Genomic DNA, 16,882 nt, shown 5'->3' on the forward strand with positions numbered 1-16,882 from the left:
TTCCAAAATAACTATGCCTAGGCATGCCACAGTAGTCAGATCCCTAGTTAACTGGGTGACACTTTATATTTAAGGTTCCTTTTGTAGATGGTTTATACAGGGTTAATAAGTGATTAATAAATGATTAATAAAATAGATGTTGTAAGCATATTACAGGCATGAGTGATATGTATTATAGATGGGTATACGCACACCAGTACAAGATGTGATAGGTAGTTATAAGCCATGATTGCAAGCAATCTATTGTCCTGTTAAACTCTAACTGATTAACCCTTTACTAAAAGATTATTTATTAACCCCTTATAAGCAATTTCTAAATTGAACCTTAATATAAAGAGGAGCCATTCATTTTATTTGGGAACTTTGCTGTCTAACATGTCTACAGTAGTAAATAGAAAGACGATTGTTAATAAAGAATACGAGTACTTGTGGCACCTTAGAGACTAACCAATTTATTTGAGCATGAGCTTTTATTTGAGCATGAGCTGTAGCTCACGAAAGCTCATGCTCACATAAATTGGTTAGTCTCTAAGGTGCCACAAGTACTCCTTTTCTTTTTGTGAATACAGACTAACACGGCTGTTACTCTGAAACCTGTTAATAAAGAACAGTAACTGGGTTCGGAATGAAGAAGGTAATAGGGCATTTGAGCACACCAAGAATTTATTAATATGTACCGAGGTGTCAGTACATCTGAATCCCAAATTAGAACTTTTAGCATGTGGTGTCCCACCTGTAGGTATAGATGCCATCATACCACATAAAATGCCTGTTGGGACCAAGACAAATTAATTACAGATTCTGTAAGCAAAACCAAAACACTAAACAAACCTTTGTTTAGAAAAAGAATCTCTTGGTATTATATTTGGAATCAGGAAATTCCAGGTACTTATGCATGGGAGGAAATTTTCATTGACAGCAGGCCAGAAGCTCCTTGTTAAAATTCTTGGCCTGAAGAAGAGTATGCTAATCTTTGTAACCTAGCAGCTGCTGAGATAGGCTCTGATGGTAGGATCTTATCTCTGATAAGTATAATCTATCTGAAAACATGGAAGTGCTGATGTATTATCCCAGTTGCAATTAGAGGTTGCAAATCCTTTAAAGCCAAGTCCAATTTTTAGAATTTTTGTTTTTGGAAGAAGTTCCTATTTCTGCAAGAAGAATGCAGCAGTGACAAAGAGCCAGTTCTTAAACTAAATTAATTAAAACTGCATATTTCAGAGGGTGATGTGAATGTTTTGCATGGTGAATATACACAGTGTGGAAAGATGAACTCACAACAGAGTGACTCTATACTGTTGGGTTTCTGTGCGATGACAATGAAATCCTTGCAAGTCACAGTGTTGGAAAAATTGCATGAAGGCCACACTTTAGCTAAAAAAGCTAAAGCTGTCACTGGCACTATTTTTTTAAAAGCCAGATTTGTATCAAGATATTGAATTGGCGAGTGTACAATGTGATGTGTCACCACAGGCCCATAACGTGCCCACTCCTAGATCCCGATATCTTTGGAAATACGATTTGAATCCATGACAAAGAATTCATGTCAATTGTGTAAACCAAAAAGACTTGAGCCTAACTGGGTATTCTTTCCTAAAGAATACTCTTGGAGATTGCAGGGGAGGAGACAGGAGAAAATTGAATAAAAGTGTCATTTAAAAAGTAATTAGTTCAGGGACATATCTTCTGACTGTAAAAGTAACGTGAAGAGATAAATACATCAGTAATTTACTGTGAAGTATAAAATGTTATTAGACTCCGAAGCTTAAAAACACTAACTCTGTGAATGAAACGTGAAGAAATACTGTGCCTTTTCCGGATTCAGAGGATTTATTTCCCTTTATGGGCAAAGCAGAGGCTTGACAGTCTGTCAGTTTTGCCTTTATCAAGACACTGTCAGAGACAGTGCTTCCTAACTGAGAGATTTGGATAGAAGTAGCCGGGAAATCACCTGAAAAGTCTGAATTATAATGAGAAAAAATACACTAGCTGCATTTTTAGGATATATATGCTTTGCACAGTTTTATTTATCCAATAACTGGAGGGTTAATTATCTCAATTCATGCACACAGGTACATGAGCCTCTCTGAGTTATATTGGTTAGAAATGTTTGGAACCAATAAGAGGTGATATTACTTTGTAACTAGTATTCTTGCCACTACAGGGTTTAACTAAAATAGCACAAAAGAGATGTTTTCTGATGAGTTGTCTGGAAATTGGTGAGGCTGTTGTTTTTGTTTCTATCACTCTTTGGAAGTCATTTTCTTGATAGCTTAAGCATTTGTTAAAGAGATCTAGTTGGGTCACTCATGATTCTTCGATGTAGAACACCAGCATCTCTTAACTCAAAGTACTTGACTCCCAATGGAGAAAGTTGCAAGGAAGATGGAATTCAATAGAAATCAGTCAACAATCAAACACATCACTTTGTGGACATTCGCTGCGACAAGAATGGATTCCAGTTGGGTCATTTCTTGCTTCCATTACAGTCTTTGCACAATAATGAGGAATGAATCATTCCCTGCAACTAAGATTGCAGTGACAACTGTCAATGACAAGACACAGGAATATTCCATTCCTAGTAGAGTAAGGTTGTAATTAAACCTGAATAAGACAGAACTTTCATTCATTCTATTCTCAAACTCATCACTGTAAATAAGTTTATATTATTACAGCACATTTTATCCAGAAGTCCCTTCAAAGCACTTCATAAATAACTTACAGAAATGTGTACTCTACATTCAGCAACTTTGAGTGAAAAAGCACAACTATCCTGCCTTATAATGGTAACTTCACACACTACTAGTGGAAGAAGCAAGTCTGAAAGCAAAACGTAGGCTAAAGATTCCTCTTTTGTGGCCCATTGGATTTTTGCCTGTACTTGGACTGCAGTACTGAGCTCCTAGGTCGAAGTGTGCACTAAGAAAGTGACTTTTTAAACCATGACCATGTCTTTGCTTTTCTTACGTCTTGCAGAGTACAACACCAGTCATTTATTTTATAGATGATCTATCTGTGAACATGCAGCAAGGAAGATAGATCAAAAGGTAATAAGTTGTTATGGTGATGTCAGGTATAATTCCAGAATATCACTACCGTCGTCTTCCTTGCAAGTTAATGAAAGTTGCCTCCAGGTTAGGGGAGTTCACCTAATCTGCTTTTTTCTTTTCCACATCCATCATCTTTTCCTTCATTTTTGGCTTGAACATGCCATCCATTATCTCTTTGGAGACGAAGGTAATGCACAGTAAGGCACAATCTTATATCGAAAGGGAGATGGACTAGATAATATAATGTTCACCCCACAACCCAAACACCTATAATTTCATGACACCAGCACTTTTTCCAATCAGTTTCAATGTCACTTCATGAAAAAGCCAGTACTTTAGGGCAACAGGGCCATTTAATCTCATATATTGCAATCTATCATCTCCACAAAGCGTCAGAATTTTGCTTGGATGAGAGCAAGCGACAATCCCAAATAAAACTTTCCTTGTGTCATTGTCCCATTTCACCCAGGACATCATACTTCTGGTTATGTTTTATAATACATGTAACTATGTATTGAATCGTTCTATGGTTTGGTTACCTTCCAGTGATTGCTGTTGACAATACTTTTAGCCCATGGCAGAACAGGTAGTTTCCTCCCAATGCAGCACAGAAATCAGATGAAATAAATAATCAGATAGTTGCTTTTTCCTATTAAAATTAAGAAAAAGCTGGAAAATTTAGATTTTTTTTTCAAAAGCTGTTTTTCCAAGTACCTTTTTATTACTCTATTTTTTATATTTCCTATGTGATGACACTTATTTGGCACTGCACTGTCTAACCTAATCTAGGTGATAATGGATCTTCCTATGGTTATTTTTTAAAAACAAATGGTTGCCGTTTAGCAACAACAGTGATAGTTATGTTTTCAAACATAATTCCATTTTCTCTGTGAAAATATTTGGATTAACATTTGCAGTCTGTAGATTCTGACGTTTAAACGAAACTGGTGCCAGCCTTGGAGGTAGCTGGTCTTTGATATTCACCAAGAACAACAGTAGCCACTGGTTTGATATAAACAAAATTCGAATTTTCTTTTCTAAAACTACTTGTAAGTGCAGAGATGTTTTATTTGCAACTTTATTTTAAAAGCTTGATTGCCAATAAACTAATGGGGATAAGTAATTTGCAATGCATTTCCTGATACAGGAACTCATGTAGTCATACTGGTAAAAAGGCTTGAATGCATAATCATGAAATACTTTTGTTATTAGTCCAGAGCCAACTGACAGAAGAAAGGGTGGTTTAAAATGTTTGCCATTAGATTGCAAGCTTAGTCACTGACATTCACCTTAGGAGTATGTTTGAAATCCAACCTTGAGCCAAGTGATTAAATTATTCATTTCAAAGGTCCTAATTAAACAAGCTGAATTTGTTAGTTTCAATCTACATTTTGATGGACAGTGGGTGGCAGCTGAGGTCTGTTCATATGATATCTAAAAGGAAGCAATCCAGGAGACCACTGTGTTATCAAACATGATAGAACTGGGAGAAAGGAGGGAAGGGGAAGTAAGAATCTTAATATATGGTTCTACTCTGAAAAGGGACTCAAATATGGAGCATTCTATGTTTATTGTGCCTTGGATTCGATATCAGATTTGCTCAGTTATCTACAGGTGTTGCTGAGATAGAAGTAACTGTGGGCATAATATGGCAAGCAGCATCTTGGTGAAGACACCTGAGAACTTAGGAATCTAGTTTGACCTCTGGGTGCAAAATTATGTTTTCAGGGTTGGGGGGGGGGGGGGATTAAGTACTGAGCAAGTCTGATACAGAATCTTTGAGACATATACATGGAATCCTATAAGGCCATTTTTATAATCACTTTTCAGAATTGAGCAGGGCTAGAAAGCATTATACCTTGGGGGGAAGGGTTATCCCCGAACTGGCTAGTGCAGGGTTTTTTCCTCTGAAGCTGCTGGTGCTAGCTGTGGTCACTGACAGGACATTGGACTAGATAGATCCCTGATCTGATCACGTATGACAGTTCCTATGATTTGAAGGAGAGGGTCCTGTCTTGTGGATTAAGTCAGGGAGGGCATTCCATGCACGCATTTAGGAAGAATGGGAGAATCTGTGTCACTTACTGTCCATATTCTTCAAAAGTGATATTGTTTCTGCAGAGTTCTATTCTCTTTTCAAAACTATTCTTTAAAACAATAACTCACATTAATGGGTCCTGTAAAGTGTATTTTCTTCCTCTCTTTGTTTCTTTGGTATCAACAGAGGTGAAAAAAAAAATCATTTAGAGCAGTGGTTCTCAATCAGGTGTCCGGGTCCCCTTAGGGGGCCTTGAGCAGGTTTCAGGGAGGCCTCTAAGCAGGGCCAGCATTAGACTTGCTGGGGCCCAGGGCAGAAAGCTGATGCCCCACCACATGGGGCTGAAGCCCGGGTCCCTGAGCCCTGCCACCCAGGGCTGAAGCTGAAGCCTGAGCAATGTAGCTTTGTGGGGGGCCCCTGTGGGGCCCCAGGCAATTGTCCTGCTTGCTACCCCCTGCTGACAACCCTGGCTTTTATATGCAGAAAACCAGTTATTGTGGCACAGGTGGGCTGTGGAGTTTTTATAGCATGTGGGGGAGGGGGAGCGGGGAAGGAGGGAGGAGCTCAGAAAGAAAAAAGGTTAAGAACCTCTGATTTAGAGCATAGTAGTCCAGTGTGGTATTTATCATCATCACAGGAAAATCAGACATAGGATAGTCTAAAAAAAACAGTTTCACTACATTCCTCCCAACTTTTCTCTTCAGACTTCTTCTGTGTGCTTCTGGGTATTTTTCCTCTTTTTTTCTATACAGTGCTGATCAATAAAATATACAATAGCTCTTCTTCCCCAATGACATCGACCTCAGGGAGAAACAAACTAACATTTATTTGAATACTACTCAATTTTCCTGGGCTGACAGCGACAGGGGGTAGCGTGCCTGTGCAATGACATTAGTTTCTTTACTTGTTTATCTCATGCAAATACAAAGCATGTTTGGAAAACAGTTATTATGGGATGGCGACTTTTCCATAATGCAAAAGCAAAGGGACGGTTGATATCCAAGGGTAACACATGTAAGATTAGGGTGTTGTGTTTTTTAAACCCTCGTCAACTATGTATAAGAAAACTCTGGAACTCAGCATGGAGGCCAAGAATCAAAGCCATCATATGACTGCATAAGCCACAAAAAAGTTACACGGAATACCAGTCTTCACGTTTAGGCTCATATGGAGGTCATCAGCTAGAATCAGGAAGAAATCTATTTGCCCTTCAGAAACAGACCATTTATTATCAAGGTAGGATTATTTATTGGGTGAAATTCTTGAGTTATGTCCCAAAGCAGAAAATACTGCACCTTAGAAAGCACCTCTTGCATGGTCACTAGCAGGCGTATGTTTCGTCTATCAATAGTATTCTGGGCTTCCTCAAGGACAAGTGAACAATGGTCCTGCTTGATTTTGTTTAGCTGTCTTCTGTTCCTAGCGTAAGATTGACTCTTATGGGTGGTGGTGGGGGTAAAGATGCCACATGACCTTGGCGTAGATGATTGGCAGTTTGCCAGCCACTTTCTATTTGAAACTGAACATTCACCTGCAATCAATGGGGTTGACTGTTCAGAATTCTTGTTGTAATATTTCTTCTGTAGTAGTCGGCTGCCATATTAGTTTTTTGCTAACTCAAGAAGATTGTTAGATGCTGAAGTCCTTTCCCCCCAGTTTACCATGGAATTTCAATTTAAAATGTTACTACATTACTACAGGTTTCAGAGTAGCAGCCGTGTTAGTCTGTATTCGCAAAAAGAAAAGGAGGACTTGTGGCACCTTAGAGAGTAACACATTTATTTGAGCATGAGCTTTCGTGAGCTACAGCTCACTTCACCGGCATCCGATGTGTTAGTCGCTAAGGTGCCACAAGTACTCCTTTTCTTTTTACATTACTACACACTGTTTTGCAACAGCTCCCTTTTAAAAAAGAGAGATTTAGTAGTAGTCCACTGAACAGAGATCATCTTTCCTGGTTAATTCAACTAGATCTTTGCTAACCTTGGAGCAAGGTTAATCAAGTAGTTTCAGTGCTCTTCCAAGTTGTTTCCAGCAGATTTCACACTTATCTTTGATAGCAGCATTCATGCCTGGCCAGAAATTGACATCTCAGGCTCTCTTCATACACTGCTCAATGGATAGAGGGGTCTTGTATACAAAGCTTAGCATTTCTGACGTCATGCTGTATAGTACTATAAACAAGATGTCCTTCATACAGAATATGCAACAGTTTAATCTGTACGGTTCAGATCCACAAAAGCACTTGGACACCTAAGTCCCAGTGGCAGGTGCCACTGCGATCCACAAAATTGCCACTTGGCTGCCTGCTAAACTCACTCAGTTCCTAAATTTTCAGGGTCAAAGTTCCCTAGGTGACTAAGTTTCTGCATCTGGGCATGTGCATTGCTGCCTCACTCTAGGCTTCCAGATGCCCATCTCAGAGCAAAGTCCCAGTGCAAGCCACAAAAGTGGGGAAAGATAGGTTCAGCAGTGCCTATCTCACCTGTGGTGCCCAATCCAGTAACCCGTGCTCAGAGGCCACCCAGTGCGTCAGGTCCCATTCAAATTCTGGCTGGGGGAGCAGGTAGTGGTGCCCACCTTATAACTTTTAGCCCAATGGTTAGAGCACTCACTTGGGATGTGGGAGATCAGGTTAAATTTCTCCCTCAGGCAAATGGGGAGAAAGGGTTTGAACAGGGATCTCCTCCACCTCTCGGAAGAGTGCTCTAACCACTGAGCTATGGGATGTTCAGATATAGGGTTCCCTCAGTCCTTCCTGTTGAAGCTGTTCCACTTTGGTTAAATAAAGAGTCATTGGTGCAGGGGGACTGGACTTTGGTCTCCCACCTCCCAGGTGTCATTCTCCCTCTCTCTCTCTCTGGTCCAATTTGAACAAATGCCTTTACCTTTCTTGGTTATGGTCAAACTCCTCCGAACCTGATTGTCACACATTGTATACTCTCTCATGGTATTGCCAATGTTTTTACCCCAAATCAACAGATCCTCAGGTATTATTTCCAGATCCTCAAAGGTCTGGGGTACGATGCTTTGATACACTTCCTGTTCAAGGCAATCCCAAAGGGAAGTTGCTCAAACATATCTACCACAGTGAGAGTTGAAGGTACACAGTTTTGTACTTTCAGTATGAAATTGGACCTGCCAAAACTCTTGGCATACATCCCAAACTTAAACAACTCTTACATTTGGAAGCAGAGACATGATCTTATTTTACCATCTGGCTAAGCTCCCATTACTAATAGGACTTTATCAGTGGTGCCACCAAAAATATGTGTATCATATATTTATATTGATGTACTTATTTGATCTGTAATGCAACCCATGCTGTTAAACCCCTCATCATATTGTTTTGCCTCCTGTTCAGGTAAGTTATACCCCTGTTTGATCACAGGCATGTGGACTCTGTTCTTCAACTCAAATACACTTGTCTTTCCCTTCCATTATTCTAAACTCTGAGTGAAACCTGTCCTTATGTAGGCATTCTAGTGTGGCTTTGCCACCGAGCTCATTTTATCCCAGCTACGTGAACCAAGCTTAGTTTTAACATTGGGTGGTCACTAATCTTTTTGTGTGTATGCGTTCTGGGGTTACAATGCACCCTGCTCCAGTATCTAATCCAATGTCACCAACCCAACCTGTTGCAGAAACTTGATTTGTAAATGTATTTACAGACTCAAAGACCTGTTTCTGCCTTATCATTTTATCCTGAAAGTGTATGTTTGTGAATCTATCTTACCGTTAAGGCATCACACTTCTGCAAATTGAATACGAGCCAACAATGTGATGCTGTTGCGAAGAAAAACATTTGGGCCATATTAACAAGAGTATCATATACAAGACACAAGAGGTAATGGTTTTACTCTACATAGCCCTGGTGAGGCCTCGGCTGGAGTATTGTGTCCAGTTTTGGGCACCACACTTTAAGAAAGATGTGAACGCATTAGAAAGTTCAGAGGAGAGCAACAAAAAATGATAAGAGGTTTGGAAAATCTGACCTATGAGGAAGGGTTGAAAGATTTTAGCATTTTTAGTCTAAAGAGATTAGAAGAATGAGGGGGAACCTAGTAACTGTCTTCAAATATATAAAAGGCTGTTATAAAGAGGATGGTGATCAACTGTTCACCAAGCATAGGACAGATAGTAATCGGCTTAATCTGCAACAAGGGAGATTTAGGTTAGATATGAGGAAAACCTTTCTAACTGGAAGAATAGTTAAGCAATGGAACAAGTTACCTAGGGAAGTTGTGGAATGCCCAACATTGGAGTTTTTAAAGAACAGCTTAGACAAAACACCTATCTGGGATGGTCTAGGTATACTTGGTCCTGCCTCACCATGAGGGGATGGACTAGATGGCTTCTCAAGGTCCCTTCCAGCCCCTACATTTCTATGGTTCTATGGAAATGCTTGCTCTTATTGCATGGATCACAACACACTCCTTATGCTTGACCCCCTTTGCATCATCTTGTGATTGCCCTCACATTTATAGTAAACAAATCTGGTCTCTGCTATTTGTTTGCTTTTATTTTTAGGTGGTAGTAGTCATTTTTAATTAGATGCATTTCAGGTTTTTCACTGCTTGTTAACTCTTATTTGTGAAGTACAGTTTTCACTAGCTCTGCAGATCTCCACTGCTCTTTTCAAAGTCAGGTCTATTTCTTTTAATAACCTTGCTTTGCCCAGATTACCAGTTTCAGCACAAATAATTTGGTCTTTAATTAGTTCATCTGGTAACTGATCAAATTTATATGACTTAGCTTTATGACATCAGTCTGTAACACAGGGTATGTCTACACTTGGAGCTGGGAAGCGATTACCATTTTGAGGAGACATATTCACTCTTATTGAGCTAGCAAGGTAAAAGCTGTGGTGGAATGAGGAGCATGAGGAGCTAGACACCCTGAGTATGTACCCACCTGCAATGCTAGGTACATACATGGGGGAAGGGAGGCCTAGCCCCTCCCATGACTCAAGCCACCAAGGCTATACTCTATTTTTAGCACATTCTTGAGCTGAGCTAGTGCAGGTATGTCTCCTCAAGCTGGGAATTACAACCCTAGCTGAAAGGTAGACATACCCATAGAGATCAACAGTCTCTTCTGGTATGTGGTCTCTTGTAAAGAAAATGTCTCTTTCCCACGTGACATTCTTGTAAGTACTTGTCTTGAAGTTTCTGAAGGATTTTGTCTAGTGGTTGGCTTTACCCTTCATGGTCCCACTAGAAAATTATGTAGATCTCCAATATCTCTGGGTCTGGCACATGTAAATTGTGGGTGAGGTAGGGTTGCCCAGTTTTCGACCAGAACACCCTGTCAAAAAGGGACCCTGCTGGCTCCAGTCAGCACTGCTGACCAGGCCGTTAAAAGTCCAATTGGTGACACAGCGGGGCTAAGGCAGGCTCCCTTCCTGCCCTGGCTCTGCGCAGTTCCCGGAAGCAGTGGCATGTCCCCCGTCCAGCTCCTACATGTAGGGGCAGCCAGGGGGCTCCACAAGCTGCCCCACCCAAAGTGCCGGCTCTGCAGCTTCCATTGGCCAGGAATCACAGCCAATGGGAGGTGTGGTGGCAGCGCCTGGGGATTGGGAAGTGTGCAGAGCCGCCTGGCCATGCCTCAGTGTAGGAACCGGAGAGGGGACATGCTGCTACTTCCAGGAGCTGCTTGAGGTAAGTGCCGCCTGGAACCTGCATCCCTGACCCCCTCCTGCACCCCGAACCCCTGCCCCAACCCTGATCACTTCCTGCCCTCCAAACCCCTCAGTCCCAGCCCAGAGCACCCTCCTACACCCCAAACCTCTCATCCCCAGCCCCACCCCAGTGTTTGCACCACCAGCTGTAGCCCTCACTTCCCCTGCACCCCAACCCCCTCCCCAGCCCAGAGCCCCCTCCCACACCCTGAACCCCTCATTTCTGGCCCCACCCCAGAACCTGCACCTCCAGCCCAGAGCCTGTACCTCCTCCCACAGCCCAACCCCTGCCTCAGCCTGGAGCCCCCTCCCATACTCCAAACCCTCTGGCTCCACCCCCCCCAGCCCAAAGCCCCCTCCTGCACTGTAAATACCGCATCCCTGGCCCCATCCCAGAGCCCACACCCCCCAGCTGGAGCCCTCACCCTTTCTCACATCCCAACCCACTGCCTCAGCCCAGGAGCCCCCTCCCACACCTTTGACTTCTCTTTTCTGGCCCCACCCTGGAGCCCGCACCCCAAACTGCAGCCCTCACCCCCTCCCGCCCCTCAACCCCCTCAGCCAGCCCGCTGAAAATCAGTGAGTGAGTGAGTGAGGGTGCGGAGAGCGAGCGATAGAGGGGGGGGGATGGAGTGAGCAGGGTTGGGGCCTCAGAGAAGGGGCGGGGCAGGACCTCAGAGGAGGGGCAGGGTAGGGGGTGGGGCAAGGGTGTTTGGTTTTGTGCAAGTAGAAAGTTGGCAACCAGAGGGTGAGGGAACGATTTCATCCTCTCCAACTTCTCTCATACTACTTGCTTACAGTACAGCAGGTAAGTTTTGCAACCACCTCCTCCACTTTTCTGCCACCCTCTCTTCCAGCTAGAGGGTGGCTTCATTTTTCCAATGGCTGATTTTTTTTCCTGAATGCCATGTAATAAAGGTACACATAGGAATACTTGTAGGAGACTGGTATATTTCCTGGTCCCTCACGTGACATCAGCCAAAGTTACAAAAGATTATACCCCGGTTATGGCAGGGATCAGAGTATGCTTTGACTGCAGTGGCTACATACATTCCTTCAAACACTGAGGATCCATATTTCATATATAGAACGGGGCCAGATTCATCTCTGCTGGTAGAGAGGTCCTCTCCAGCTCAGGAGTTATATTTAGGAGTCCCCAGAGCAGGGTACGCTGCAGAAACCCTGTTGGTGAAGGCTGCTCAGGAGGTATAATGACTTTGTGAATCTTATGGCCTGCCCTACTCACTTTTTGGGTGACTTTTTGCCACCAAGGGCCTGTGTCCTAGTTTGTGCTGACAGAGTAAAGCACTCTCAGTGCATTGGTGTCACACCAAACTCAGGATCTTGCATTGTCCCTGAAAGGTAGGCTATATTGACCCAGTAAAACTGTCCCAGAACAGTGTATCAATGGATTGGCAAGTGAAATTGTGAAAAATAAACTATTTTAAAAAAAGAAAGTATGGAATTCCGACTAACTTTGGTAACAGAAATGCTACAAGATCTGATCTGACAACATATTATAGAAAAGTGAGACATGAAATTAGTTCTCATCCTGTATATTTTCCTCCTACTTTTTTCTTCTTTGTCCATTGTTTAAACTCCACATGGAAGTGCCCAAAGATGGGATAGCTGCTGGTAATATCACCAGAGAGTACTTGTGCAGGTTTTCCTTTCCACACCCTTTTAATGTAAACTATTTCCCAGAGGCTAATGGCGGGTGAGAGAAAGATCAACAAATACTGACAGTTTACTGTAGGAACTTGAAAAAAAGTGGGCAAAACTAAAAACACTCCCTTTGTCAGCAATTAGCACAGTCCCGAGCATTCACTGGTACACAACAGATGTGCCTTCTCTGGCTGATAATGTTAGGTATGGTAAGTGAAGAAACAAAGGACACAGGTTTGCAATTATGCACTCCCCAGACCCCAGTATTTTAAAGCAAATCAAACTATGGTAAATTAGTTCCTAGTCCAATGTGAAAAATATGAGCCACTAACTAAATCTTCAAACAAACAGATCCTGACTTCCCCAAAATATGGCAACTTGACATTTTTATATTTATTTTTTTGTAATGGAGAATGATGGGCTTTTAAGGGTAAGCTGCTTCCTTTGAGCAGCAAACATGCAGTGTGAGCTCCCGGAGGCCAATACCTTTGAATTGTGTCCACACTAACTCTAATTGGAAACGACGATGTCGATTTCAGCGCAAATCCCCTCATTGGGGAGGAGTACAGAAATTGGTTTGAAGCCCTTTATGTCGAAAAAATGGCTTCATTGTCTGGATGGGTGTAGGGTTAATTCGATTTAACGCTGCTAAATCCGACATAAACTCATAGTGTAGACCAGGCCAAAGAGAATAGCTCCACACCTCCTCACCAACTACTTTAGGTAGCCATATATCACCCAGGTCTTTCCTTGCATTTATGAAGACAACTGAATTACTGGTGGGATATTAAGGTAACCTGAAAGCATAAAGGTGCCACTGTATGTACCTTTTAATGCAGGACAAATAACCCAAGCATCTGACATCACAATACTACAGTGTAACAGACTGCATACTGCAGAGTTTTGCTTTGCTTCAGGTAGAGGATAGACTGTATACAGAGTTATGTTTTTGATTGGTCTCTTGCCGAACTTGCTCGGCAGTGGATTGGAAGCAGCAGCAGGAAGAAAGGGATAGAGGAGAATACTCTATAAGAGGGATGGTGGGTTGAAGGTAGGAAGAGTGGATTAGGAGGAAAGACAGAGGTGGGATGGGAAGTGCACTTGCATTTGCAAGTTACAATGGATCACTTATGGAGCTATGTCAGGATGAATTTGGCACAGTGACTCTAAACTTGCCCCACCTACATGATGCATAAAAACACAAAAAGAGTTAGCTTTTTCGTCTAAACTTACATTAAAAACAACTAAAAGGGTACCATCAGGTATGGCGCAACACAAAAATAATTGTTTTGTTCTTCTAAAAGGAACCCATAATGTTTGGGTTCATTTACTATTATTCAAAAGTATCATGTTCAAATGAAGTCAGGTCTTTTTATCCCAATGGCTTGCGCCCAGTCCTAACTGAGACCAGAAAACTTCCTCAGCTAGTTCCAGCTGGCATCAAGATATGTCACACAGAACAGCAAGCTCAACACATGGCATAGATCCTTTCAATTGTTGATCCATTGCATCAGCTTACTCAGCTCTTTCCAACCGAACTGTTTATTCCCTCAGTGATCACTGTCTGTAAACGGGATGTTACTGAAAGGGAACTGAGGCTATCTAAAACGTAAACTACATTTAGGGGGGAAAAAACCTCATGACTAGATTGATAATAAAACATCCATTTCAAGACAATTTGTACTATTCTGGGATGGAGGATTCATGTGAGAATTAGTACAAGGCTATTAGGCTTTATTATTTTTCTTGCCACTCTGAATATTTGCACTAGGTTGCAAAACCAGCCTCTTGAACAAGACAAGTTATCAAAATGAGAAATGTATCACAGATCACCTCAAAAAACGGATACATTACAAATAAGGCTGAGAGAATCTATATTATTTTCAGGTTGCTGAGCTCTGGCTCCTTTTTTGTCTCCCCATCTAGCTCCTTGGTGTACTACCATTATGAATGACTGAGCAATAACAATGCAGTAACTGAATGAGTGAGGAAGTATCTCAAAATAACCAAAATAATCCATAATGTAAGCCTAAATTTAAGCAGAGCTGCAAAGATGTTCAGATGCAGATCTGAATCTAAAAACTTTTCCAGATCTGGATTTTGGTCCATCCATTAGATAGATCACTGCTAATCATTAAATTTGGATCTGGATGCAAACTGTCCCATAATTCCCCAAAATGTGATCTATTGTACCCTAACATTATTGCCATCGTCTGTTCAGAATTATACTCTCTAGATACTTTACCAATCCTGGCATCAGTCCAACCTCATTGACTTCCATGACAGTCCAGCACATGGAACAAAAGCGAGATCAGGCCATATCTAATATTTTTTGAACTCCAACTTTTCAATGTTTGGAAAATTCAAACAAAAACACAAAAGCCTAGTAACATTATTTTTTTATAGCAGACACGCAATACTGTTCCAACTTTCCTCAGAAGGCTAAGCAATAGCAGTTACTATACGACCTATAAAGCTACAGTATATATAAGAACAATAAGTTTAGCACCTATACTTGCAATGCTTAAAGTAGCCTGATTGTTTCCATCTTCTGTAGCCCCAACTTGCACAAGAATTGGTCTGGTCAGCACCAGATATTAACTAAAATTCTGTGGTTGGAATTAAGTAGCACACAATTTAAGAAGCCCACCATTTGTGTTGTGATTTAAGACTCTCCTAAGTACACAGCAAACCTTTTTTTGAACATATAGAGTTTACATCGGAAGAGAAATCTACAATTGTACTACAATGAAGGCTGAGAATTTTACAGACTAAGGGGTCTTGTCTTCTTCTCCACATGGAGAATAGACTTGAGTACCTGGCACATAATAAAACTACTACATAGGAAAGTAATGTATAGATTTTCTTAGATGTAACATTAATATGCAGCATTTGTGTGTGTATGTCTGTCTATCTATACATCACCATGAGGCGAAACTGGTGAAAGTTTTTCTGCAACGTTTTTTACTAGCTTTTTTCATGCCATTTTCAGGTCTAAATACTGGAATGGAATTTATTTTCCCAGTTTGGTTTGCAAAATCCATTTGTAGCAAAAATCATTGCATTTTCAGAATTTGGTACATATGAGATTTCATGTGAAAATACCATACTCGAGGTGTGTTATTTGTGCTTCTCTGCAACTCCCCATCTTCTTGGCATATGCCAAAATTGCAATATAGACACATCAGGCTGGGCACAGTATAAACACATAGTAAGCAATGGGAAGACCACAGTTGGTGGTTAAAGACACCATTTTTGCTTTTGTTTGAAATTGGATAAAGTTCTCCTCTCTGATCAACATGGGGTAGGGAGGGAATCAGTTGACCTCAATAGGCGTTTGATGCCTGTGACAATTACACAGCCGGCACGTGAGATCTGCAGCCAGGGGTGGTCATGAATTTTGACCTGGGTTTAGTAGCCGTTGCTATAAAGAGCACTTTTGAGAACAATAGTTCATTACATCCGATCAATGTCTCGTTGATGGAGTCTTATTGTTTTAACACAGTCTGTGTTCTTTCAAATCTAGATTCTTGAAGAAAACATGAAATTAGAGTGCAAATGCCATGGAGTTTCAGGATCTTGTACGACTAAGACATGCTGGACAACCCTTCCTAAATTCCGGGAGCTAGGCTACATCCTTAAGGACAAATACAATGACGCAGTTCAGGTTGAACCGGTGAGGGCGAGTCGCAACAAGCGTCCAACCTTCCTTAAAATAAAGAAGCCACTGTCCTACCGCAAACCCATGGATACAGATTTAGTGTACATCGAAAAATCTCCCAACTACTGCGAAGAAGACCCTGTCACTGGCAGCGTGGGAACACAGGGCAGAATGTGCAACAAAACAGCCCAGCAGTCCAACGGCTGTGATCTGATGTGCTGTGGTCGAGGTTACAATACTCACCAGTACTCACGCGTGTGGCAGTGCAACTGCAAATTTCACTGGTGCTGCTACGTAAAGTGTAATACGTGCAGCGAAAGAACAGAAGTGCACACCTGCAAATAGCCGCGTGGCTGGGGAAGGTGACGCCGGATCCTTAGGCATGAATACATTTGCACATGAGCTCAACAGAACTACTCAAGCCTGTAGCAAAGGCCCCGCTTCCTTCCAGAAGAAAAGCCAATGAACGGAGCTGTCTTTTCCTTTCATGTTTCAGTACCTAGGTGGCTACACATTAAAGGCTTGTATAAATTATCCCCCAAACCAAACCAAAACAGAAAAACAAGCCACCCTGACGCACAAAACCGAGGAAAAAAAATCACCTCAGCTAATCTGCACTTACAAAGCTTAATGCAGGGGCTGCCTTATGAAAAGAACACCCAGTCAAGTGAAAAGAAAAGGAGTACTTGTGGCACCTTAGAGACTAACCAATTTCACCAGTCAAGTGAAAAAAATCTGACAGCTTGGCAACTGACTCTTTCGGTTTGGAAAAAGATGGTTAAATACAC

General features: G+C 41.7%; 1 protein-coding gene across 1 annotated transcript in view; it reads left to right on the top strand.

Moving 5' to 3' along the window:
* The window catches only part of WNT7A (Wnt family member 7A), a 48,753-nt gene extending 32,314 nt beyond the window's left edge, over positions 1-16,439 (top strand). The window contains exon 4 of the mRNA XM_077821382.1: positions 15,960-16,439. Within this exon, the coding sequence (XP_077677508.1) occupies positions 15,960-16,439 (480 nt within the window). The remainder of the gene's footprint in view (positions 1-15,959) is intronic.
* Positions 16,440-16,882: the final 443 nt, after the last annotated feature.

Source organism: Eretmochelys imbricata, chromosome 7 (assembly GCF_965152235.1).
Source record: "Eretmochelys imbricata isolate rEreImb1 chromosome 7, rEreImb1.hap1, whole genome shotgun sequence".
NCBI lineage: Eukaryota > Metazoa > Chordata > Testudines > Cheloniidae > Eretmochelys > Eretmochelys imbricata.